Source organism: Anopheles marshallii, chromosome 2 (assembly GCF_943734725.1).
Source record: "Anopheles marshallii chromosome 2, idAnoMarsDA_429_01, whole genome shotgun sequence".
Classification (NCBI taxonomy): Eukaryota; Metazoa; Arthropoda; class Insecta; order Diptera; family Culicidae; genus Anopheles; species Anopheles marshallii.
The window spans coordinates 14341711-14366429 of NC_071326.1; the positions used below are offsets into that span (position 1 = coordinate 14341711).

Here is a 24719-nt window from a genome sequence, read left to right on the forward strand (position 1 = left end):
TTTATTCCCCTGATCGTCCTGCGTTGTCGATGATCGGGAAGATGTTGTCGGTTATCTTCAATGCGCTGATGATCCTGCGACTATCCAGCCATAGTACAGCAAGATAACAATTTTGCCACATGTACGCACTGCGTAGCGGATGTGAAGATAATAAAATTGTTATGCTGTCTTTGTGGGCAGCTACATTATACGAGACAGCACCGTCTTGGAGGTCCGTACCGTAGACGGTACGTATCGCACTTTTCGCGGGAAAACCGTTCAAGAAGCGCGTTCCGAAACACGTGCATGGGAATGGGTTGATTTGCGTATACATTCTGTAATGCATGTACAACAAAACCCCACACAGAAACACACGCATTAATTTGTCTGGACAAAATTGACATTAATATTTATACTTTATTCTGTCCCGCTTTTTTTTTGCAGAAACGCATCCCACAAAACGTTGCGGTGGTGTAAGTCGCACGCACACGAAACGGCCATGCTGCTGACCAGGTTCAAGGTGGATGAGTGTGTGAAAACGTGCGTCATCGAATCGTGTGGTGAACGGTCGACGATCGCGTAAAACAACCGGTGGAAAGGACCAGCAGTGCTGCTAGTGCGAGCAATTACCAGAAGATTGTGCCAATTGATGTGAAGTGTTGAAGTGCTATGATGTCGCAAAGTTTTTCCATAAATATGGCCCCGAACGGTGCAGGCTGGTGGTGTGTGGTGGCAGTGTTCGTAAGCCTATGCATTGGGCATAGTTCACCGTACAAACTATCACAATCCGATCCGGACACGATACGGATCAATTTAGGTGAGTGATGATTTACCGCATTGATTAATGGAAGCATTTTCCACCAGAAGCATTTTCAACAACCATCTCCATCCTCATTATCATTTAGTTTTTTTTTTGTTTTGGGTAATTTTATTTCATTTTTCGGCGCCATTTCCCTGTGCCAACTTGCTCATTAGCGTTGTGTTTTTGTATGTCCTGTCCTCTAAGCGCGTCACCACTAAGCACCGAAAATTTCATAATTATTTTCCCGTTTAGCATTTGACACATTCCACTCGAGGTTGGAAAATGGCAGTCAGAATAAAAGAAGGGGGGAGGGATGTCGTAATGCTCATTTTTTTCACCGGGAATACTTTTACCGGCTTTCAAATATTTTGACGATGGGAAGCACTTCCGTCTTGCCGAGCGACAAGCGGGCCCGCGCACTGAAGCAGGCAGATGAAAGCGTGTCACATTCCATCACACGCGTGGGGCACGGAAAAGTTTAGAATTTTCTTTACGATTTTCACCATTTGCAATGCCGTACGGTCGAACGTGCGTGCGTTTCAAACCGGAGGCACTTAACCGTCGGCCGTGTTTGCTTAAGCGAAATCGAATTTTCCTGCATCTGGCGGTCATTGCGATGGGAAATTTGATACTTTATATTCTGGTGTGCGATGTTCCGTTTGCAAATGAACCGCAGAGGAAAGTGAATGGTGTTGGAGGTTAAAGTACGGCCCGAGGATGGATACGAAAAATGGCATTGCTTCGCCTAAACTTTCGTCTGTTTACTTTGCAACTCAGGCGAAAAATGTATCCATTCTGCACGTATCCAGAAACCTGAAAATTCCTACTGCTGTATGTATGACCATCAGCTTTTCGCTTTATATAGTTTGCTTTTCACGTTTTCATTCACGTACAGCCTTTGTTTACAACAATCAACAATAATTTCCCGACGCAAAACAGTTTAAGTAACAGCAACAACGTTCATAAAGGATCGGTAGCGATTGGTTTGCAGTTTTTCATGGTGCTATTTCAACCAGAAAGCTATTGGTGCGATTTGTTCATCGTGTGAGTTTGAGGATGATTTAGTTTGGAATTCACGAGGTCACTGTTTTCTATTACAAAACATTGCAATTGTTTAGAGCATTTCTATTCATGTGATAAGTCTAAACGATTTGCATCGTTACAAAATGTTAATGCTAGACGAGAAATGTCAGGAGTTTGTATTAAAGAGAATATTTTATGAGGAGTAAGAGCATATTATTTCTTTCGCAGTGATATCAATGATATTGATATCAATTAAACGTTTTTGGCGAATGTGATTTAGACTCATGAATCTGAATGAACTCTTTGAACTGACAGAATGGCTCTGAATCTCAAACCTGACGATTCAATACTCCTCAAAGACAATTAAATTATATAAGATTACGAAAATTCTCAAAGATTCTTAAATATCCATAAGATCCAGGAATCATTGAAGAGTCTTGAATACGCATTTTATAACTTATAACGTATTTTTTATGTTCCTTATCCTTCAAATTAACAATTCACATAGTGTTGAAATAACCCAAGTACTAATCCAATTAATCATTAATTTATTCGTCTCAAGATCTGAATGACACTCAAGATTCCTACGAATGAGTATCCTCGTAACATTTATTAGACACAACAATTGTTTTCTTCTCTTACACTTTTTAAGTTAAAACTTAAGGGCAAATTTTATTAGTGTACAATGGTGTTTTAATTATTTCTTTCAATGTACCACGATAAAGATTTTCCTTCTGTCAGGAACTGCAATTAAGACTCTCGTGTCTACTGACATGCAAAAACGAACATTTAATTAAGCACACACCCTGATTTCGGCATTGTTCTGACCCCTCTTAGAACTTCCATATTGACCACATTGATTCTTTAGCTCGTACGTCGTTCAAATGCGGGTTCAATTGCCACAGCAGCAATCATTCAGACGTACTTATTTTGAGAGATTGACGTATGGTAGTTGAACATTTGAACATCTCGGTTCATTTTTACTGCTTTTCCTGTGAATTTGGTGCTCTCATAGCAGCAACCCAAAAAAGATCGAATAGTAACAAACATAATAACAACAACATTGAACCATTTTTGCTGCGTACCATTCATTAATGTGATGGTGGGTACGCCTGGTCGCGCACATTACCCTCACTTCGGAATGGAGATTTGGTCATTTTCGGTGGGTCTGTGTTGGAGTTTGACCCGCATTACGTTGTTTTGGGAAAGAAGCACTGAACAGATTGTGGGTTTTGGTCGTACGACCTCGCGTGATGGACCCGATAGATCGTATGCAGTCATTTCTGCACTCATTCTTCAGCCTTCATTCTTCTCATCCGTCAGCTAGCTGTAGTAGAATGGTAACAAAACAGATGAACGAGAGTCCAACAAAAAAAAAAAACTACAGTTGAGAAATCCGTGCATCAAAGCACCAGCAGCGTTTTTGGGCAGGCCGCAGATTGTCCCGACGTTTAATTGCAAACAGGCGCGGTAGAACGTGCGAACCCTTATCAGACAGCACCAATAAATTGCCCAGAAATCGGTGACGAATCTGCACCGCACTCCGCCAAACCATTCCCTTGAGGGGGGACCCGAGGATGGGTGTACCATGGATTTGGATTCTCGAAGGTCAAGTCGGCCCTAGCAGATTCCGCACCCTGTGTAACCTTTGAAGACAAGGCCCTGAAGCGACATTTTGAAGCATCTTTGTTTTCCTGACGAAACCTTCAAGCACATACGACGGGTCGTGGCGGTCTCCCGACAATGTGTCCCATTATGGGTTTTTTTTTGTTTCCTTTTTTTGCCATCATGTTTCAGAATGTGAAAAATGATATTTTGTTGCCGATTTCATCTGCCTGTCTCGCTGTGAGACGTTGCCTTTCTGCTCTGGCACACGCTTGTAACGATAGGACAAGGATAGTGTTACCCCTAAATCGACCTGACGAGTTCGGACTTTTTTTTTACTGCTCACGATCACTCTCGCGGGACAGCAACGTCGAAGTTGCATATGCTGGCGTCTTGTGTCCTGAAGTCTGGAAGACGCCAGCAAACACAACATAATGCCTGTGTGAGAGGGAGAACGAGTGAGAGTGACTAGCATACTACGTCTGGCGCATATAATAGAGATCATAAATTACTTGCTCCTCCGACCAGTTTGTCACGCGCAGCTACCGATGTAGTCAGGAAGACAGGAAATAATAAAATGACAAAAATTAAACGAGATCGCTAGTCGAGAAGGAAACCCCCGTAACCCGAGCTACAAGCAACGTTGATGAAGTGTAGGGTGCGCCCAATGGTAAGATCGGATCGAATCATCTTTTACTTCCCATCGAAATTCGCTCTTTATTGCACTTGGGCAATTGCTTCCCATCATCTGGGATGTGTCGCATAAAGCGATTTGCATGGACCGCCGATCGAAGGCGGCAGAGATAATACAAGATGCGGCAACAGTTCCTTGACCTGCGGAGCGGAAAACGTCACACCGACCCGTCAAGGGCCTGAATCATGCACATGGAAGCTGTGATGCATCCAAGTAGCCCACCCATGTTCTAGATCTATCGACTATCGACGCTTTCATATCCAATGGTACTGAAGGTTGTACTGAAGACATGGGTTAGCGTTGGCTTATTACTGCTGTTTCCTATCAGTACGAGGCACCGAGTGAGTTGACCGAGAGCAACAACAAAAAATACCACGTTCATTGTGACTTCCTGCGAGATGTTGTGCGGTGTTGACGACACGTGAGGTAGCAGGCAAACATTGGGGATTAATTGAACATTGCCTACGCTTCGCATGATCCTCGCGTTCGCTTTCCTGCCTGCAGTACAATAATTTTCCCCCCATTAAACTGACGCTTTTGAATGGTCCATTTAGTTGCCACCATCCATTCCCTGGCCCTGCCGCGGTAGGGCGATGCGGGTTCATTTCTTTTGCTGTCCTCGAGACTGAGACGAGTCTGTTTTGCACGGGGCCCCGGTGGCGGACTATCTCTGTGGGCCGCCTTTTTATTGCGTTTGTTAACTCGATGTTTACATCGTTCGCTTTATGATTTGTTTATACGATCGCATCACTTTATTAGATGCGATCTTTGCCCTAGAGACTCACCGGTTTCCGACCGCGGGTACGGGTGCGTCTTTTGCCAGAAGGATCACATTCAAGGGAGCTGCGATTTTGGCACACATGCCTCCGGAGTAGCGAAGCAGCAAGCGCTCCGGTTCGGGTACGAAATGGTTCACCAAAATTTCGGTACGTACACAACGCACAGGGTCAGACAACAAGAGGAACCGAATCTGCTGAACTTGCCAGACAGCAAATCATGGCATCTCACAATGTTTGCCCGCTCGGTGGAAGCTGCGTCTGTGTTTGAAAGGGGTCGTTTTTTTCTGGTTGGTACATAATTTTATGGCTCCGTTCCTACGAATCTAATGTTCCTGCCAATTCTGACTCACCCGGTGGCAGTTGGGAGCGCTGCAAGATACTGATACTGTCAAATCTCAGCAACACTCGCTGGCTGGTTATACATCCGCGACCCTTGTGTTCCAGTCACCGATGATGCTGAGGCCAGCGGAAGACAGCGTTGTGGATGTTGATGGGATCTCATGTTGGTTTGCTGAATTTCTTGGAAAGGCAGGGATTACGCACACGCTGCAGCAGCGCATTACGGCTGTGGAGCAATGTCGGAAACCAAGATGGCGCCAACTCCAGGGTCTGTTGAGGCGAGACGGTTTGGAAAGATCTTCGCGATTAGATGGGTGACGATTGACAGGAGATGTAGCAGATTCCAAGCCGTTCTTGATTGATTCGTCAAAACCAGACACTCTCCGCTTTGGGCAATTGGTGCGAATGTTTGCCGTTTTTGTGGAGTACACGGATGTGTGATGTGATGACCATTTTTTCGGTGTTTTTTAATGAAATCCTGTTGTTGGCATCAATATTTCTGAGAATTGTTTGTGTACTTCATGTGTAATGAATCATTTCTGCCAGTTGGTTTACCAGAATGTGTTTACCTCAGAGGACGTTTACTATGAATGAGTTAGTCGAAAATCAACTTTTATGTAAAAGTATTCTTTTAACATCGTTAGCGAAAAACACGAACACTCTCAGCTGCAGTACCGTGGTCGAACTTCGTCTGCCTGCCTTGCAATGCCAGAAAACAACACCGCATTGTTCTCCACATCAAGATAATCGCGGACGCATTCCATTCCATGGGCAACGGTTATAAATGAATCTCGATCGTTCGGGTACTCGCGTCATAGCTGGATACAGAGCAGGTCAGTACGTGGTTGGAATACTTCCAGCGCTCCGTTGGAGTATTCGGTTTGTACAATTTTTTTTTTTAAATTAGCGGTTACCGTCGTTGAATAAAAGAGCACGACGTTATCATACGAACATTCTTTCGAAACGCATCAAAAAATGACTCCTCCCAAACAAAACCACATTGTAGCCCAAATTGTCTCTCGTCCCTTGCATGTACATGTTCATGTGGTATTTTACTTTAACCTAGCGTGTCTAATCTTGCGTGCCGATCCACCAAACCATTTGCCGACGTTGTTCGCGAAAAAGGTCTTTTGAATCGCTTAAAATAATTAACTCAATGATATGTTTGTCGTCAGATAATTAGCCCGCCCTGGGGAACCGTGGCGGCAAGAGTCATTTATGTGGCGTATAAATCCCATCCGCTCCCTCCAATCCAAGTGCCACACCCGGGGAGGGAGAGAGCTTGTACGGGTGGTTTTCTAACGCAACATGACATTCAGCATGCAGAGCAGCAGGGGGCCGGCCAAAATGTTACTCCAGGCCGGTGACCGCGAACTGTTCGTGCGGCAGCCACGGTGTCTAGTGTCCGGCAAGCTGTCACTTAAGCTGTCGTCGCAGTCAGTGTGTTGAGTGAACACAGGGGCTAAAACGGGCTTATAGAGCAAAGGTAGACTTTCGGGCGACGACATTGAGGGAAAGTCACATTGGGGCATGCCCCAAAGCTGAGAAGTTTCGGAATTATATTGGAAATATTACGACCGATTAATGAACTCCTTGTAGCCATTCGGTTTCCATTGCTGTCTTCACACTTCCGTCGCGTAAATGTAACAAATTCAACCATAAGTGACACTAGCATATACTGCAACGTGATAAGAATACGAAAGAAACATTTCGTCATCTTCCTCTGGTGGAAACCTAATGCAGATGAGCGCAAACACAAATATCCGATCGCAACGCTGGCAATAGTGTTTGCGAAAATTGTACGTCTGCAGAATACCAATCGTATCCCACCGCCATGTTCGGAACAACCATTAAGCATGTAATGTGCACACCTGCAGTAATTGATTAGATTGTTCACGGTAGCACACTGAGTCGCACTGCACAAGAGCCGATGTCCAAGCAACCTCACCAACCCAGAATTCGGTTTAACATTCCAACCTTACCACGGCACAGCTTAACGGCCGAGCTTGTTTCAAAATTAGTGCCAATAGATTACTCTCAAAAATCGATCTACGAAACGAACGCTACCGATACCGAGTGTTTTGCCCTAGTGGCTGTTTATATTGGCACATTCGTTGCTGGGCGAAACCACACGTTGGAATGTTTATTTACCTTGGTTTATGGGAAGGTGTCGAAAATAGCACACCGCCACTGACGCTGCAGATGATGATAATGACTATGGCGACCGGTGATGATGATGATGATGATGGTAGCATTAGTAGCAGTAACAGCAGGGGAGGATACGTACAGCGTGCCACCACGTTTTCAGCTGCTTGTGAGCTGCATGGGGAATAGGAATTGACGCAGCACGGCCAATTTTGTACACGCTGCTGCCTCATTCCGGTACCGTCTGAGAATTAAGCTTCCGGTGAGTGATTTAACTTAACGGCCAAAGTGTGGACGTGGAGGGAGTCATCCCATACACCTCGAGACTATCATTGTGTACCAAGGTTACCAAACCATCCGCATATGGTTTGGGCTGAAAGGGCCAGAAGGGTTAGTGTTTGTGTGTAGGAACACACCAACAGCTCGCTTGGTGGTTGAAGTATTCATATCCTGTTGGTGTCTTGGCGACATTGAAGTTAAAAAAGTGAGGTGCAGTGTGAGGGTTGGATTTTTTAAGTAAAAAATAATTGTTTGTTAGAAAAAACATGGTTGAATACTTCACTCTAATCACCACTTGACAGCAACATTACATCTCCTCCAACGCTCTCCAAGAGCTCAGGAAGTTAGAATTATCCAACTGACCTGTACCGCTTATTGTCGCTTTGTAAACAAACACTTTGCTCTACGGCCCAACAGAGAGGTTAATTGTTATCACTGCCCTTTTCATTTAACATTGACCCAAGACGGTTTGCAAACTACAATAACAGTAATCGTTATACCCATTACCATTGCCGATTAAAGGGCAGAAGGTTAACAGAACGCTGATTGAATCGTCTGTAACATTAAGAATTGTAGAGATTCTTTGATTTCCACCATCGCTCCCACCATGGACGATTCTATCCCAGAAACTAGAATGTGATATTTACGAACTCGCATTGCATGTTTGCGGTATACTTCCTACAGAAGGAAGGAAGTCCAACTTCCTTCAAGCACCCGGAACAGGGGTTCTAGTTGGTATGGGTTTGCTAACGTTCAAACGTTTCCACCGAATCTTGGGCGGTCACGTAATACTGTGCATCCGGTGTTTATGTTCGCGTTTGAAGTACGTTTACATCGATAAGTTTCCGCATAAACAATCCGAAATCGAACATTTCACACAAAGACGAAGAAACGGTGTAGGTTTGCGCTGGGAAACGTATCGCATCGCATCCAGCAGCTGGCTAACCGTTCCGTACTGCTAGCCTCCAGCTGAGGGATTTAGATGTAGGCACTACACCACACAAAGCGAACACACGTCCGCATCAAGACTGCGTGGACAAATTTAGCACTGCTATAAATTATTTAATTCGCCTACCATGCACGGTGCACCATCGGCTCGAACAGCATGTCCAACCAGAACCGGCCGCGCGATACACGCATGGGACATTCCGTGCATGAGCGATAGCGTGATTTGGGCGAGCGAAACATTTAAATCCTTCCTATCTGTCCATTCGGTGCAGTTTTGCAGCGCGAATCTACCAAGGGGTCCACCGTAAGCAGGCGGGCGAATAAAGATGATAGTAATTGAAGCTCATTTCCGTCGGTCTTACCCTAAACCGGGTCCATTCGTGCATCTTCCTAGCGCGGCTGCTAGAGCCCATGCTCGTTCTGCACAGCCAAGATGGTCGAACCGCAAGGGCCAAAGTAACTCCACAGTGTCACCAAACGAAGATGCGTCCCGTGCCCGTCCCCGCTCTGCATTTACTCCAGGTCCCTTCGAACATCACACCATGAATGACTGCAGCATTACAGCCATGGGTAAAAGGAAAAGTTATGAATGAAAGTGAAATTTGCGTCAACTAAAATAAACTCTGCTTGCTCGCAGATGCATTACGGTGCAGTCGTACCATCGGTGCTGCCCATCGAGGCCAAAGGCAACGAAACGCGTGTCACGAAAATAGAACAGGTGCAGCAACCTTTACAGTTGCGGCATATATCATTAATTACACGCTACAATGCAAATGCTTCGTTCCAGCAATTGGATGGCTTGGCGAAAAAAGATGAATGACCAAGCAGAAATGGGTGTAGCAGTATCATACGCTGCGGTATTCTACATGTTTCAAACGTTCGGTTACAGGTCGGGCCCGATATCGATCGGATTCTCGCAGCCAGCATCTGTGGGCCAGATGGCATCCATCGGGTGAGATATATCACTGTGCATCTCTCGATCGCATCTCCAGAACACGAAGATGCGGCGAAGAAAAGAGATACATTGTTGCATAAGCTAGCACCACCATAACTCTTTATGTGGTATTGTCTGTGAAGGTGGGGATGAGACCGAACTTCTAACAGCACAACCGGAACTAGCTGGAATACCAGCACGGTGAAGTGTACTGCGTCGATGCCGACGTACATTACCGACCTTCTAGAAACGCTTCTCTCTGGACACTGCATAGACATCAATTAGCCACACAGAGTACTTGTTGGAGCAGTTCCAACCATTGGCGACGCGTATCTGTCTGGTGCACTTGTTCGCCCCTGTTAGACGAAACGTTCGGTGATCGTCAGTTCCGAACCGTGCCATACTTTAGGCAGCATTCGAACACACAGCGATGCCCGGCGGACCAGAACGTTGGGCTATAATTAATATTTTATTTTCGAGTGGTTCAAGAGTTTGGGTTGAAGGTACCGGGTTCGGTGTGAGCATCTCGTTTTTTTCCCGATCGTTCGCGCGAAGGTCATTACTTTGATCATGGGGAAACGTTGTCACTGTCGAAATGCGATGGGCGAATGCACTCAACGCGCGCAAGGTAAACCATGTGCAGTTACACCGTCAGACATTAGGCAGGATATGCGAACGGGTGCTCGGATGGTTCGGTGAGTACGTTAGCCACAGCCATACATCACACCTTTCAAACTATCGGTCTAGTGCTGCAGACTGCATGGTGTCTAGACTGGAACTTCTGGGTCTTGTGCTGCCACAAAAAAAGAAGATCTTCCAACATGAGTTACAAGCAAAATCGAACGTTAAAAACCTTGCTTGAGAAGGTACTGAGGCACTTTGCCTGTTGGGAACGTGCAAAATGTATGCATTCTCGTGCATAATTGGAACCGGAGTTATTACGGTACGATCACACATTGACCTGTGAAATTATTCGATTCACACGAACACTCCACCGCGAACGAGTTTGAGTGTTTGAACCGTGGTCCTGTGACAGCAGCGTTGACAGCGGGCCGTCAGATAGCGGTGTCGCTCATCACGCGCGTCAGTTTCATCTGCGCACGTGCGCATGGGTGAAGGCGAAAAACGACCGCAACTCGATGCACATGTCACTAATTAAAGCCCGCCAGCTTGCCAGCGTACATCAGCGCACGGTTTCACGTTTTAATTAATATCATAAACGCGTAAAACTCATCGAAGTTGTATCAAGCGTTTTATGTTGGGCATCACCCGTTTGCGGTATGGACCGAATCCGTTATTTTATATACGGCGAGTTGGAGTGTCGTGGTCGATTTCCAAGCTATTCCCTGTTCGGTTTTGTCGTTGGTGCTAGGCAGTCTTTTCAAATGATGGAATGATCTGACTAAGGTAATAAAAATCTTTTGCTAGATTTAGTGCCTTCTGTGCACTGTGCCTTCCTCTTTTGCGGAACATCCAAGGTAAGGATATCCTCCAAAAACCATCAACACACGCTCTTGCTTAGAATCGCATCTTCGTAGGTTTGTTCCGCATCTGTTTTCCGAAAGCTGGTGGAAGCCGCAAATGTTACAACCGTACACTCCTGCGCCTATGCAACTTCCTTCTCTGACTCTCTCTCCTCTGCGGCAGGGGGATGGCTCATTCCGGTAGCGAAAATGGAAACCTTCTCAAAACCGCCCCGTAGCACCGTGAACGACGCAGCAAAACCCGGCCGCACACCAGCCGGAACCGTTCGAAAGGGGTTTTCGGGTCCCGAAAATGATCAAAACGGAAACATGTGCAAACTAGCAAACACCCCTCCGCCTCGATATCCGATGCGATCTTGCGATGCGCAGGTTGCGGTTGCAGCCACAGCTCCCACTGACGATCTTCATCCGATCTTCCCGTCGCCGTCCGGTCTCCGGATCCGGTTGCCTAAGCTACGACCGGAATACGGCTCACACCAAATACTTTAATTTCATTTGACGCGAGATTTCTTTTCTACTTCATACGGCTCAGACGAACGCCTGTGTGAGTGATGGCTTGCTGTGTAACGCCGGGAGCTGTACGCTACAAACAAAACCTTTAATTTTAGCTTGACGTTGTCCGTGGGTGACGCTCCACATTGTTCATCTTTCTTCCGTGCTTGGCTGTTTGTCGACCCGATTTCAACACTTTGCTAATAAAATCATTTTGTCTAGAGCCGAATGTTTAATATCCTTCTTCCATTTTGTTTTATTACAGGCAATAAAAAGCTCGTGAAGGAAACGGTCCCACTCGACGCCAAGCTGACCATCAAGTGCAATTTCGACAGTCCCACGTGGTACAGGAATGGTAAACTGATTGCGGTGGATCATAAGCGTGCGAAATCGTAAGTAAATTCGGATATTGAAATTTGTTCAACAAAGTTCAACGCAATTGTGACGGATAGGAAAATTGTTCCTCAAACAGGAGTTGGAAAATCGATGTTGGACATGACTTTTCCCCAACGACAAGGAGAGATAGGAACAGTGCAATAGATGCATTTAAACTATCTCTTCGGCAAGGAAACCGTGCTAGCCGCTTGTCTAGCTTTCGTGGAAACCCGGTAGAAAATTCACCAGATGGCGGTCGGAATCGGGTCTGAAACTGTTTACCTTTTACCCGGGCGCACGGGCGCACGTACGCGGCGTCCACCCGTCGGAAAAGTGGGGTCTTTCCGTCCGTATGTTTAGAGCGCACGGCGGAACTGTGACCATCGACCGCACGGTACACATGGAAAAATTGGTGTGTGTTTGAAATTTCATTGAGCAACTTAAAATAAACACAAGCGCAGAGTTTTGTTGAAATTTGGCAGTATCCACCAGTGATGGGCGGACGGGAGGGAAATTGAACGGACGCAGCGCGTGATGAAACAGTCGCAACGCATTTAGGGGTAAAACAGAAGCAGTGATGAGTTCCCCGAATCCACCCGGTGCTCTTTAACTGGTGCGTCGGTCACCGTACGTGTACGGAGTAGTGTATTTTACAGCAGGGCAAAAGAAAAACTGTTAAAATAATCCCATTCGGTGCAGAGTGGATTTGTGTTGCGCCGTTACTGTGGTCTGCTGATTCCTACAGGTACTACATTAAGGTTCTAATGTGTGTACATTAAAACAGTGCTTGATGGGTCGGCTGCTATGGCTCAAATTGAAGTACAAATTCCAAAGGACGATCCTCGCCCGCGAACTTGCCAACACGGGGCGGCTGACACCGATCCAACGCCTGCCCCCTGCGCGAAGCCCGAGCGTAGTTTACTTTCGCTCGTTCATCGATCGACATGCATGCGATCAATCTTTTCCCTCGCTCGGCAATTCCGACATTTTGGGGCGGTGGGGACGCAGCCCGACGGGCCGGTACGTCAATTTGTAATCCATTAAGAGCAATTACTAGCGTCTCTTACCGCGACAGCCCGTTGCAAGAAACTGCATTCAAACAGTGGCAAAAGACTGGCAGTGATTGTCCGCACGGTTTAAACAAGGAACTGAACTGCTTTTCTTCAACGGCCGCTGAAGGCTAACGCGCTCCACTGGTGCAACACTGTTCCGGACAGACGGCGTACTTTATGTGCGTTAAATGGGCTCAATTTTTCACTTACTCTTTCAGCTTCTGTCGTCCTTGGAACGGTTTCGACAATGTTCCAGTCTAAAAATACTCCCTTGGATGCAGTGGAGGTGAGGGAAAAAATTATGAGTTTTAGCATCTTTTGTCTTTTTTTAATATTCTTGAGTTCCTCAATGTTTACAAACATACGGTCCCGGCAACCCCATCCTAAGCGCGCGATAGTGCACGCGTGCTGCATCAACAGCACAACTACATTTAATTCCATCAGGCAATGGAGGGCTGGATTGCAGTGAAGATGCATAACAACACTGGAAGGGAACGAACCTTCTTGATCGGTTTTCATTCCAACATCTGCTCGATCGCTTCGTGCGCGAACAATGTGGATGGAACATTGTGCTACCTTCAAGCCACAAGGTTCCCAACACAACCGATGGGAGAAGATCGAATGAAGAACTCAAAATGTAGTGAAGTTATTGGAAAACCCCAAAATTCAATTAACCCCACCCCCTCGTACGTTGCCCAAACCATACCGTGAGGGTTGAGATAATTTCCAAACGAAATGTCGAGTTCCTTCTGCGCCGTTCTGTCGCTGTGCAGCCACAGTCAATCGAGTGGAAATCTCCACCGATCGACAAATCTTTATTAGATGGTGGAAAAATAAACAAACCTTCATGACCAAAGCAGGCACGAAATCGTAAAAGCGAACGAAGAGAGCGTTTTCCTCCTGGCGCGGATCGATCGATCGACCACGTGCCTTCGCACGCGTACCAATGCTCGTACGTTACCCTGGTGCCGATTGACGTACACATGAGTAAGCAAAAGGTTAGGCGCGGCGAGAAAGAATTTTACACCAGGATTAGTTCGGAGCCCAACGATTGACACTTGAATGAACTGGCAGTGCTACTCCCCGGGAAATAATGCAATTTATGACACGACGAATATACGCTCGGAGTTCCCGTCGGGAGCGCGTACAGTTGACAGACACGGGTCCCGGTTTTGGAAGTATGGTGGCAGTTGCTTTTGCTATGGGTTGATGTGATTGGATTTGCTGTTTGATGGATTTATTGCCATACCTTTGTAGACTTTTATCGGACCACCCTCTGGCCGGAGAGGAGTCTCCGTACCTTCGTGGAGAAGTAGAAAACAATAAGTAGCTAGAATTTATTTCCAACGGCGTTCCTTCCGCCCTATAGTAAGTGTTATTGACAGATAAGCAATAGCATTAAACAACTGTACAACATGTGTTCGCGTTGTCTAATTCCTATGTCTGCTCGTAAAGGCTCGCGTATACAGGGGGAGGCGTAACTTAATAGTGTGTACTTAGGTTTAGACAAGTTTGGCTGAGTTCGGGGAAGATGTTTGACTTTCGGGAGGAATAAAAATGAATGTCAGAAACATTGATGGAGTAGACTAATTACATATGTATTGTATTTTCTTCCTCTCTCCAACAGATTGCGTTTTGAGCATGTTCGCAAAACCGATGCCGGTTACTATTCGTGCGGATCCGAATTTAACGAATGGTCCAACCTGACCCTATCCGTGTTCAGTCAGGAAACGGACCAATACCAAAGCGACGGTGCCGGAATGGCAAATCTGGAACGCAAAAGTTTACATGCAACATCGGCCGGACCCGCACCCGGTAGTGTTAAACCTCTGGACATACTAGACAACGAGCTGAAGGAAGGTCCTCCGCGGATACTGGGTACACGCGATGAACCGTACCCGAGCTCGGTTGTTCGCGAGGTGGGTGAAGACTATCGGTTAAAGTGTGACGCGGTCGGTCAACCAGTGCCGCACATCAGCTGGCAGAAGGATGGCCAAGAATATCGGGACAATTCGTACAAATCGACCATCGTGTTCAAGCAGCTGATGCCGACGGACGCCGGCACGTACGTGTGCGTGGTGTGCAACGTGCACGGGTGTGTAAATTCAACAACCGAGCTGGAGGTGGTCGAATCGGGAGAGCTCGAACCGGCTTACATTCAGCACAACACCATGGAAAGCCATTCCCAGCTGCAGGGAGATGTTCGACCGGGTCCGGCCCAGGATACGGTGATGGTGCGTGCGATGGGCCGGTACTACCCGGTCGCTACCGAGAAACGAATGCTCCAACCCGAAGAGGACGCGGAAGAGGAAGATGATGATGACGAGGGAGAAGATCCGTCCAATGGAACCGGTGTGCACGGGGCCGACACGACGGAGGATAGCGCGGGTGCGGTAAACGGATCCGGTACGCCACCGCCCGACCGTTGGCCCGAGTTCATGAAGAAGGAACACATGCCGAAGATTGTGTCGAAGCCGTCCGGCAACATGGTGCGGCTACGGTGTCCTGCCGACGGGTATCCGAAACCGAACATCACCTGGACGAAGGATGGGCGCGAAATCGAACGCACCATGGGGCAGGTGAAGAAGGTCAACTGGGCGATCGTGTTGGAGGATCTGGTGCCGCAGGATTCGGGCTTTTACACCTGCACCGTGTGTAACCGGTTGGGATGCGCCGACTTTACTACCAAGCTGGAAGTGAAAGGTGAGTTGCAAAGGTGGAGCAGTGGGGAAAAATCAATTTGCCACCAAAGCGTCAGGTATTTTCGTGCGTATATGGTTTTGATCATCATTCTTCCTTCCTGGGTGGCGGTGTCTCAATCGTGTTCAGATCGCTTCCCAGCTCGTCCACTGTTTACGGAACGTCCGAAGAATGTGACCACACTGGTAAACACTACCGCCATCTTCCGCTGTCCAACGCTGTCCGAACTGGAGCCACACATTGAGTGGGTGAAGCTACGCATTGTCGAGCTGGAGAATGTATCCATACCGGAAAATCTTAAGCTGAAGGTACCGAGAGACAGATCCGCGTGTTGGTTAATGTTGGTGAACGGTAGATTTACGTTGTTCGACTTCGGTTCCTACGGTGGTCGGTTCCATACGGTGTAGTTCCTTTGTGTGTTGGGTGTTGGGTTTATCTTCGCTCCGGGCGGTTGTTTGTATATTACTTTTAAGGGAAAACTGCTGGTGATGGTCACATAAGCGTGATAATAATTTTCTTGTATCCTGTGAGGTGATGTAGCTCTTACTGCGGTAACACAACGCATATTCCTTTCCATCAATTTGCAGATCGTGTCAACCACAAGCCGATCATAACGAAAGCATTATCAAACGTGACGATAGTTATTGGTGGAAATGTCACGATGGAGTGTAAGGTGCTGAGTGATCTCACGAAACACGTGGAGTGGGTCAAATACAAAGGTCTCTGCGATGTGAATTGCGACGATTTTACAAACACTGTTAAGGTGATGGTTAAAAGAAAAACAAGATTCTCAGACTGCTAACACAATAATCGCCTGTCTCCTGTTGTGCATTAACCGTCACTAATCTTCGATTTAGCGATAGTTTAAGTAAGTTTGTGGACTAACTAGATTTATTAACCTATTAACAGTTACTAAACAATGAAGTCGTAATGTTATGTTAGTGGCTTAACAAGCTTTACAATCTTATTAAACTGTTTACTCCCATGTGTCCTCCCACTATCAGCGTGATCCGGATAATCCTGAAGTGTTGACGCTGGAAAACGTAACTCATGCAGACGAAGGTTGGTACACCTGCATTGCGGCCAACAGCCTTGGTGCGTCGTACGAGAGTGCGTACCTGCAGGTGTTGGACGAACTACCCCCGGACGACACCCCAACGGCACATCCCGTCCGAACACATTCGACGCTGATCATGGGCATGACGTTCTTTCTGTGCGTCTGTTTCGTGGTGCTGGCCGGCGTGGTGATCATAGTCTGCAAAAAGCTAAAGCGCGAAAAGATGAAGCATCGCGCCATGGAACATGTTAACCAGTGGACGAAGAAGGTGATCGTGTTGAAGCAACCGATCGTCGAAAGTAGCATACCGGGCATGTCAGAGGCATTGGTAAGTTACTTGCGAGATTACTACTCTTGTGTTGTTTGGAGCTGGTTTAAAGATGTCCTTCCTGTGTTTTACTTATTAGCAAATGCCGATCGTTCGCATCGAGAAACAACGGTCGACGCTGGTGCAAAGTGGAAACTGTGATCCTACCATGATCTCGGAGTACGAGTTTCCGATTGATCTGAATTGGGAGTTTCCCCGCAACAAGCTACATCTGGGCAAGAGTCTCGGCGAGGGAATGTTTGGAAAGGTCGTCATGGCGGAAGCGCACGGGCTTGTCAAAGGTCATCCATCTACCGTGGTTGCCGTTAAGATGCTAAAGGGTAAGCAAAGTACACGAGGAGTACAAATTGAGAGAGTTTTAATGGAATGCATCGGTGTTGTTAATCGTTTCCAGAGGGACATACGGATGCCGATGTCAAAGATCTCGTGTGTGAAATGGAGGTGATGAAGATGATTGGAAAGCATGTGAATATCATCAATCTGCTAGGGTGCTGCTGCAAGGATGGTCCACTGTACGTGATTGTTGAGTATGCTCCACACGGCAATCTGAAGAACTTCCTGCGAAGTCATCGCTTTGGATCGAACTACGAGGCAACCAATGAGAAGGAAAAGAAAATTCTCACCCAAAAGGAGCTTATCTCGTTCGCGTATCAGATAGCGCGTGGCATGGAACATTTGGCTTCGAGAAGGGTAGGTTAAGAATAACTAAGCGTCTTTGAAACTTTTATTGAGAGTTCGTGTGTTGCTTTCATGTAAAATGCAGTGCATTCATCGAGATCTGGCGGCCCGAAATATCTTGGTGAGCGACAACTACGTGATGAAGATAGCCGACTTTGGGTTAGCCAGAGACATCCACGATCAGGAATATTACCGAAAGACGACCACTGGCAAACTACCGATCCGATGGATGGCACCGGAATCTCTGGAAGAGAAGTTCTACGACTCGCAAAGCGATGTGTAAGTTGCTATCTGTTTTGCACAACTTTTGGAATTGGATTTAAGATATTTTTCTCTACCTCCAGATGGTCTTTTGGCGTGCTTTTGTGGGAAATTATGACACTGGGAGGAAATCCTTACCCGTCAATCCCAACGTGGGATAATTTGCTGGAACACTTGAAAAAAGGCAAACGGATGGAAAAACCTCCGCTATGTTCGATTGAAATGTACGTTGGTGTTTCGTTGTTCGAAGATGTCGGCCATCGACCACGACACTAATCAATGGTTACGGTCTGTTCTTTCTCAGATACCTGTTCATGCGAGAGTGTTGGCATTATCGACCAGAAGAGCGGCCCACGTTCAGTGAAATCGTGCAACACTTGGATCGGCTTGTGAGCATAACGTCCAACGAAGAATACCTAGACCTAGGACTACCGCAGCTAGAAACTCCACCATCTAGCGACGATAGCGACGACGAAGAGGACGAGGAGGATTGCGACGACCAAGCGGGCACGGAACACGAACGTGTACACATGTATCGATTTAATAGAAGCTACAACAACGACTGTATCTACTAATCATTGTGCCATGCAGAGCGGGTAGAGTTCTTTAGGATGAGTCTCGTTAGGAGCATTCTCATTGTAGATTATTTATTGTAAAGCGTTGGGTGAATGTGAATGTATGTTTGAGTATCTTGAATTGCTTGGTGCAGAGTTTTACAGTAGTTCTAAATAGTGAAACACCACACGGTGGTAACAGAATAAGGCAACGGCTACAGCTGCCCAGAAGTATGAGGAGTCACGAACTCGGAACAACACTTCGGGATAACGAACTCCGGTTCAGGAAGCGAGAATCATAATTGTGGCAAGCACAACTTCGGAATCACGTTTCAACATGTGGTGCGAATCGCTGATCTACTTCAAGGAAGACACTCGTCTTCTTGGAGGCAGACAAACCATGGGACGAATTTGGTCTAAATTGGGATAGAGATATCAAGTACGGGTTAAAATAACAGCTTCACAACCATTTGCAAGTAAATAAGTTGGTTTTCGTGGTCTTACTGAATTTATGTTGCGAATACAGCCGTCGAGCAGCTATGAAATTGAGTACCCAACGCGGATGTCACACGTGTCGTATGCTTATAGACGTTAAGTTTGAACAAGACTGTATTTATTTGATGTAATTAAGAGCAGCTTAGTCGGTAATTAAAAACAAAACTAAGGAGGGAAAACTAGTCAATAACTGCGGATCCTTTCGAGCAGCATATCCAAATCTTATTGCGTAATACCAATACCATGACCACATTGAGGCCATTACATGTTTATTCATTTGATATGTCGAAGATTGCTTCTCGGCTCATTATTTGAACGCCAAAGCAATCCCAATCCGAGTTTAGTAGTAACGTAATGATGTGTAGTTTTAAAGAAGTTATGTTAAGTCACAGTTTTTCAACGATGTCTTCGTCGAATCTGGTTTAGTTTCATGAAAGTTGTGCCGTTTGTGGAAGCATGAATATAGTGAAATGTAGGCGGCATAGGTCAATTCTATAGGACACCCCATGGAGGTCAAATGCATACGTAAGAGTAGGGTTCAACGAGTATTATTGTACATAGACTGTAGATGAACAAAACTACCAACACTGGAAAACAATTGTAAAAATCGAAACTACGAATAAAGTTTAAGCTAAAAACGATGCAGATCGAATGTTTTTTTTTTTTGACGAAGGCGTTATGATTTATTAATTATTTGATTTAACATTTTGCTACAAAGAATCATTTCTATAGGTAAGTTTTCTGCTGTACAGCTCGCCGCTCATGGGATATTTGAAAATTTTCAAACGCACGTGCTATCGGTTTACAACAGTACATATGCAACAGTAAAAATAAATACGCCTGTTTTATTAGACAACTTTTAGTTCTTGACTGAAAAAGGTGTCCTTCTATTGCTTCTTTCACGTTTAATACTACAAATAAATCACTTTTTAAACCAATTTTCTCATAAATTACGATAGAACATTTTTTCAAATATATTTGAAAAATACAATTTTGGTCGACCAATTAAAATGCCCAGTGTGCCGTCGTGTCATGCAGATCAGCTCGAACGTCTGTGGAAACTGCTCGACGACAGGTCTAAAAATAAAATAAGCCACGAATAATCGAAATTTCGTCTCACATCCAAGATGGCGGGTAAGTGCGAGCGTCTGTTCTGGGAGACGAAAATTTGTCGTGGATTTTCCCGCAGTGTATCTAATCTTTGGTTACACCAATGTTCACAGAACTGTTCGCCAAATACACATGTACCAACTGCCAGGAAGATATATCGGGGATCCGCGTGCACTGCGTGGTGTGCACGGACTTCGAACTGTGCCTAGCGGTAGGTGTTGATGCAAAGAAGAAGATGAAGAAGGCGAAGAAATGTCTCTCCCATTGGGTTACTTGATTACTGTGTTTTGTTTACAGTGTTTTGCTGCAGGTGCCGAAATCGGACCGCATCGGAATGATCACTCGTACCAGTTTATGGACTCGGGAATACTTTCCATTTTCCGTGGCAAAAGCGGCTGGTCGGCACGCGAAGAGCTGCATCTGCTCGATGCTATCGAACAGTACGGTTTCGGTAACTGGGAGGATATTAGCAAACACATCGAAACCCGCACACCAGAGGAAGCAAAGGACGAATATGTGTCGAAGTTTCTCAATGGCACCATCGGGCGGCATACATGGCAAACGGCAGTCGATCAGCGCCCGATCCTGACCGACCACACCTCAGACGATACCGGACCACTCAGTCAGCTGTTGATACAGAAGCTACCGCCGATGGATTGCACGGCCGAGGAAGCGGCCGCCCTGGGCTACATGCCGAATCGGGATGATTTCGAGCGTGAATATGACCCAACGGCGGAACAGCTCGTTTCTACACTGTCGTTACAGCCGGACGATGAAGATGTGGACATGCTGCTGAAGTTAGCCCAGGTGGATATCTACACCCGCCGGTTACGCGAACGGGCGCGAAGGAAACGAGTGGTGCGCGATTATCAACTGATAGCCAACTTCTTCCGCGGCAACATGAAACGTGCGCGACAGACCCGCGACCAGCGTGAATTCCGTGAACGGTTACGCACTTACTCTCAGTTCTACACGTCGCTGGAGTTTGAGAGGCTGATATCGTCACTCGAACGTGAACGGGCGCTGCGGATTCGTTTGTCCGAGCTGAATCGTTACCGCTGGAATGGCATTCAACGCGTCGATGAATGTGTTCACTTCGAGCAGCATGTTGCTGCGGCGCAGTATCGCAATACGGGACCATATGGACATGGACGGACGGTATGTATATGCGTAGCTTTCCGCACCGGCGTGCCGTTGAAAGCCATGGAAATGGATAGGTACGGATGCATTGATATGATTAGATTGTTGATTTATTAGCTACACTCTCGTCACGATGTTTCGTGTATTGTACGAACGATTTCACTACAAATTATCGTGCTCCATTTCCATAGCAACAACAGTAGCACACCGGGCCGGGTACCGATTATACATGGGAGCTATTTCTTGTGAATACAATGTTGCCAACCGCGAAGTTAATCGGTCTCAATCTTTTCTCTCTCATGTTCTTTCTCCCAATGCTCTTCCCGCGCGTCACTGTCTGATGTGGCTGTTGTGCCCTTTGTTTGTACGGCGGTTTCCGAAATAGCTTGCATGTATAATCGGTCCAAATGGTCAGTCGATCACCGGTTGTATACGACAAATTTTGACAGGACAACCGAAGCAGAGGCGCCTCTGGAGAGATCGCCAAAGGGGCATCCTCGGTGTTGGGCAGCGGAATGGGCCAAACGGGAGCGGCGTCGTCGGTGGGTCAGGTGAATGCGACCCAAGGGGTACCATCGACGGTGGGATCGGGAAGAAGAAGCGAAAACGACGCCCGAAGCTTAAATTCCATCGACCGAAAGCCCACGCACCTCACCGAAGACCGGGTTTGCTCCGACGACTCATACAGCAGCAAAAATTGCTTGGATAGCTCACAGCGGGAGGTGGTGACGAGCTCGGGCGGCCTGCATCAGTCAACGAGCGGCCAGAAGCTCCACCTCCACCCCCATCAGGCGAGCGGCGGCGCAGGGGTCGGAAACCTGGCATCCGAACCGGCACAACAGCCCGGCGGCCAGCTGCTGACGTCTAATGAAATTCAACTGTGCAGTTCACTGAACATGCCCGTTACCAGATATCTCACGTTAAAAACGGTTCTGCTTAGCCGTCCCGCGCTAGACCATAACATTCATTCGGTGGGGGAAAGCATCGTGAAAAAGTATCTGGTCAGCCGCGGTTGGTTACAGACCAGCCCACAAAACTAGATTCATCAACAAGCGCGTATTTTTGGTGCCGATGGCGCGAGAACGTCGGAACGGCACCAGGTTTTACCGTGTATTAGACGCTTTAGAAAACGGTTTTAAGTTGATGTTGATCGATCTCATCGCGCTGTAAACTATCTGGTTAATACGTGAGATAGGCGGTATGTGGGTTTTGGAGTTATACCTTTAGCTGTTTGAAGGTCTACAATTAGATGGGATGTAAATTAAACGTGCACGAATTCTAGTTCTTGCTGTAACCCGCTCGGTTTTTGTCGGGAACAATCGTGCACACGCACTCGTACTGTGTAAGCAATGCCATAGTTACATTATTCGAAGTGTAGTTCACATTCCCACTGTGTGATAGTAGACGCTTTTTACATGCAACTAGACAGCGACAGCGGTAAGCGTCTTACCGTGCAAATGGATAGGTGCAAGCAACAACTCAATCACCACTAGGATTAAACAACAAAAATTGTGTAAAGCGCATGTGGGAAAGAAGGTCTTTAATCGTAAAATAAATCGTTATTTTGTAAAGCAGCGGCTTCTTACCTACAGTACCGTGGAGAATAAAATTAATTTAAAATATAATCCCTTTTTAGTTCTATTTTATTCAAACTAACCATTCTGAATTCTTTAACGTCGAGGTATATTAGTAATAGTGTGAAATAATTATGTTATTATTGGCTGTTTTTAACACATACATTTGCTGTCGGTATTTTTTAAACTAAAGGTAAGAACCTTTCGGTTAAGTAAATGAGGCACCATAAAGATGAATGAAAACATATTTGTTGCTCCAACCTTGTGAATAGCACCTGAAAACGATGTGACGAAAGCTTCAGCGTTAAATGGTAAATATAATGACCAGCTTGCATCTGGCTCCATAGCTCAGCTGGTTAGAGCGTCGTGCTAATAACGCGAAGGTCGTGAGTTCGATCCTCTCTGGAGCCAACGAAATTTTCTTTTTTCTTTTTTTATTTTCTCCTTCTTAAGTTTTATGCTATTTTTAAGCAGAAAAAATATAAATCATTATAACGTGTTGAAGATTCGAAAGAAAATAACAAAATATAGACCATCACTCTCTAGTGACGCAGCGTCATCCCACGTAATCAAGCTGAATAAATTGATGAGTTTTCTGCGCCTATTTTACCACTACACATCTACACCAAAACGCCTGTTGAACTGCAACGCTGCTGACGTGTCTGCGTCACTGAAGTCGTAATGTCAAATCGCGCTAGACATTGGAACAATTAGGGGGTCGATCAAGTGAAAACACGCACGATTTCCCTGAAAATTTGCACGCAGAAGATGAAAAGCGGTTGTGAAAAGGTGTGCTAGTGTTAACTTTGGCCAAGGGTAAGCAATAAACGTGAATTAAGGCGTGCGTGGTGCGTTTATTGTATCGTGGATTAGCATTTTTCGTGCTACGGTGCGCAAGCATCTTTACGTGTGCAGTTTGACACTTGGATGATGGAAATTCCAGGGCTTGGGTTTGTTGTTGTGCTGTAAGCGCTAAACTGGTGTACCTGTCTTTTCAGCATTCCTGCACTGTGCACTGCTTTCGTGCGTGCGATTGGTTTGACTGTAGGCGCAATCCCGTGCCGTGACTAGAACAAGGGTGCGCATAAATGCTCACCGATCTGCCCCAAAGTGTTTACCGTGTTGTGCGTTGAAGTGTGGCGAACAAGTGAAATCCAATTTACGGAGAAATAGTACGCTTGCATCCTCGAGGGGGGTGACGTTTCTTGCAGGGGTATCCGGAAATGGTCGGTCAAAAGTCTACCGGTGTAGGGGTCCGTACGAGCGGGACGAAGAAGGAAGAACTTTTGGTCAACGTTCAGGTGAACGGTAATGACGAGATTGATCTGGTGCCGGTTAATAAGAAAACCGAGTACGGAAGCACATCGGATGATGATCGGGATGGTGATGAAGATTACGAGGATCTTTCGGACAATCCGGACTCGGATCCGGATTTGTTGGAAACGGCCGATGGCCGACTGATACTGGACATGAAGCGCAGCAAGTACTGTGGGAAGTGTAAGAAAATTTTCAAAACAACGTCGGTAAGCAGCAGAAGCTAGTGATCGTGTGATCGCTCGTAAGAATTCCCAGGAATTAGTGAACCGAACTAAATGTTACAACTTCTTTTCAGGAACAAAAAGCACACAAGTACAAGTGTCCGGGCGTGGTGGATGAGGTGCAGGACGTTATCTTGAAGGAGCGCATAGCGGCCAAACATGCCAACCCGGGCGAAGAGTTCCACAAGTACTGCAATCCGAATCCGGATAATCCGTGCTATTGCTGTGGCGAAGATGTCAGCACGGCACACGTCGGTCACATCCGGTGCAAATTCTGTCCCAAATCATTCAAGGCGTACGAGTACATGGAGCGACACCTGAGCTCTATCCACTCGGAGTCGGACGCATTTCCGT

At 46.4% G+C, this 24719-nt stretch overlaps 2 protein-coding genes and 1 non-coding gene across 3 annotated transcripts; all 3 read left to right on the forward strand.

Moving 5' to 3' along the window:
* Positions 1 to 648: 648 nt before the first annotated feature.
* On the forward strand, positions 649 to 18529 carry LOC128710437 (fibroblast growth factor receptor homolog 1-like). Its single transcript, XM_053805489.1, has 10 exons — positions 649 to 796; positions 11769 to 11895; positions 14558 to 15633; positions 15760 to 15938; positions 16635 to 17015; positions 17095 to 17335; positions 17410 to 17705; positions 17779 to 17972; positions 18038 to 18178; positions 18259 to 18529. Exons 1-10 carry the CDS (start codon positions 649 to 651, stop codon positions 18527 to 18529), a joined length of 3054 nt encoding a protein of 1017 aa, XP_053661464.1.
* A 1687-nt stretch (positions 18530 to 20216) lies between these two features.
* Positions 20217 to 22293, forward strand: LOC128719266 (transcriptional adapter 2B-like). Its single transcript, XM_053812890.1, has 3 exons — positions 20217 to 20324; positions 20411 to 21271; positions 21703 to 22293. The coding sequence occupies exons 1-3, from the start codon at positions 20217 to 20219 to the stop codon at positions 22291 to 22293; spliced, it is 1560 nt and encodes a 519-aa protein (XP_053668865.1).
* An 871-nt stretch (positions 22294 to 23164) lies between these two features.
* Positions 23165 to 23238, forward strand: Trnai-aau (transfer RNA isoleucine (anticodon AAU)). The gene has a single exon. It is a non-coding gene; the product is annotated as a tRNA-Ile (tRNA).
* Positions 23239 to 24719: the final 1481 nt, after the last annotated feature.